This window comes from Plasmodium fragile, assembly GCF_000956335.1.
Source record: "Plasmodium fragile strain nilgiri unplaced genomic scaffold supercont1.13, whole genome shotgun sequence".
NCBI classification, from domain to species: Eukaryota; Apicomplexa; class Aconoidasida; order Haemosporida; family Plasmodiidae; genus Plasmodium; species Plasmodium fragile.
In genome coordinates this window covers 222,340-224,161 of record NW_012192593.1, presented here as the reverse complement: position 1 = coordinate 224,161, position 1,822 = coordinate 222,340, and the positions used below count along the sequence as shown (strand labels likewise).

At 45.0% G+C, this 1,822-nt stretch overlaps 1 protein-coding gene across 1 annotated transcript; it reads left to right on the top strand.

The window, feature by feature from the left end:
- Positions 1–298: 298 nt before the first annotated feature.
- Positions 299–1,453, top strand: AK88_01515 (uncharacterized protein; the record flags this gene model as incomplete). The annotated part of the gene is made up of 6 exons (XM_012479150.1): positions 299–340; positions 567–680; positions 777–826; positions 999–1,083; positions 1,214–1,282; positions 1,424–1,453. The coding sequence occupies 6 exons, from the start codon at positions 299–301 to the stop codon at positions 1,451–1,453; spliced, it is 390 nt and encodes a 129-aa protein (XP_012334573.1).
- Positions 1,454–1,822: the final 369 nt, after the last annotated feature.

The following is a 1,822-nucleotide window of genomic DNA, read 5'->3' as shown; positions in this document are numbered from 1 at the left end:
AAAAAAAAAAAAAAAAAATTGGCAAATATATTTCCCCCTGCGCGGCGTTTTTTTTTTTTACATTACGGTATTTTTGTCCCGCCGCTTCATCGCTGAAGTGTCGTTTGTATTTTTTTTTTTTTTTTTTGGTGCTACGTGTAAATAATTAGCAAAGTGAGTGAAGGGAATAATTCCCTCAACACAGAGTCTCCCACTTTTACAATACAAAAAGTGAGTGTCCCTTTTGGAATATCGTTAGGAGACCCCTTCCCTTTTTTATTTTATTTTATTTTTTTACTATCACATTTGAGAGGGCAAAATGGCATCCATGAGTGAAAATCATCTGAATTTGTTGAAGCGGGTAAGGGGGAAAAAAAAATCATCCCAATGGGAAGGAGAAGCGGGTGTCGTGGGCGACACACATGTGTTCCTACGAGGGTCTTTGCCTGCTCGTGTATGTGGGGTCCCCCCCTGTGCCATCACCAGCTCATCAAGTAGAGTGCGAAAGGGGTCGTTGCTGACCTGATCAGCTGCTAACAGGTGAACATTTCAACCCGCTTGGTGCAACGCCTTTTTTCCCCCAACAGTTGAAGGAAATATCCAAGATGATCGAAATAACCCTGCAACAGAACAACCGGCTGAAGGGCATCCTGGCCAGTGAGCAGTACTTCAGGAAGAAATGCGAGGCGTCCATGGAAACGGTAGACCGAGTGGAGGAGTGGCTACCCAGGAGTGATTCCCCCCGCAACAGGTGGTCCATCTCAACATTCGCGCTTCTCCCATGCTTCCCCCCTCAGATCGATAGAACCACGGAACAGCAGGAGTGCTTCAGGAAGGTGTCCAAAATGTAGGCGAAAGGAGATGGAGAGAAAACACGCAGCGTGAATTGACCCCATGGGTGAATGGAGCCATTTGTGTGGGGCATGTTTCGAGTCGAACCTTTTTACAAAGCTACACCGCCACACCGCTACACATTAACGGTTCGTATGACTTTTCTGTCGCCTCCCCCCCCTCTGCAGTTTCATCAAAAAGCCACGAGACGAGCTGAAAAACGAACTTAAGGAGGAGATGGCCCAGTACGACAAGCACAGTCCGCACTTGGTGGTAAAAAAAAAAAACACTCTTCCCACGAATGAACAGAAAACGTTATCGTAAAGATGAGTGTGAGAGCGAGCCCATGTAGCTGTTTCATCATGTCCAATTTGTACACCACCCCGGGCCACCCACTTTTCAGGAGCTGCGAAAAAAGCTCATAGACAAGCTCTCCAACCTTAAGGATCAATATTTGCAAACCCACGAAAGTGTAAAATGCTTTTTTTTTTTTTTTTTTTTTTTTTTGTGTGTGTGTATGAATAAGCGTGCGCTGTGGTAGCGGTTGATATGGTAATGCATAGAGAAGCTTACACAACCCATTGTGTGCATTTGCTTCTTCCCCTTTTTGCAGATCGAGCGGGAGGCCAGCCAGGCGACTTAAGAGATGACAAATGTAGAGTGAACAACTGGAGCGTTTTTACTTCCACCACTTGGTGAGAGGACTCCTTCGGGGGGATTGATATTATTTCGATGTGTACATATTAAATTGGGAACAGTAATTTTTTTGGTGGGTGAAGAAAATGTAGCCAATGGTTGAGGGAGGGAGCGGCGCCTCAAGAGGTAAAACGACAATTGTATTGTGATATGCGTAAGACGTCGTATGTGTGGGGAATGCCCTGCATGAATTACTTTTTTTTTTTTTTTTTTTTTTTTATTCCCCTTTTGCTTGGCGAGAGTTTTCGCTGGAAGCCCCAATGTAGCTTCGTTAGCTTAGCAGTACGTTTGATAGCGTTTGCTAACTGCGCACGTT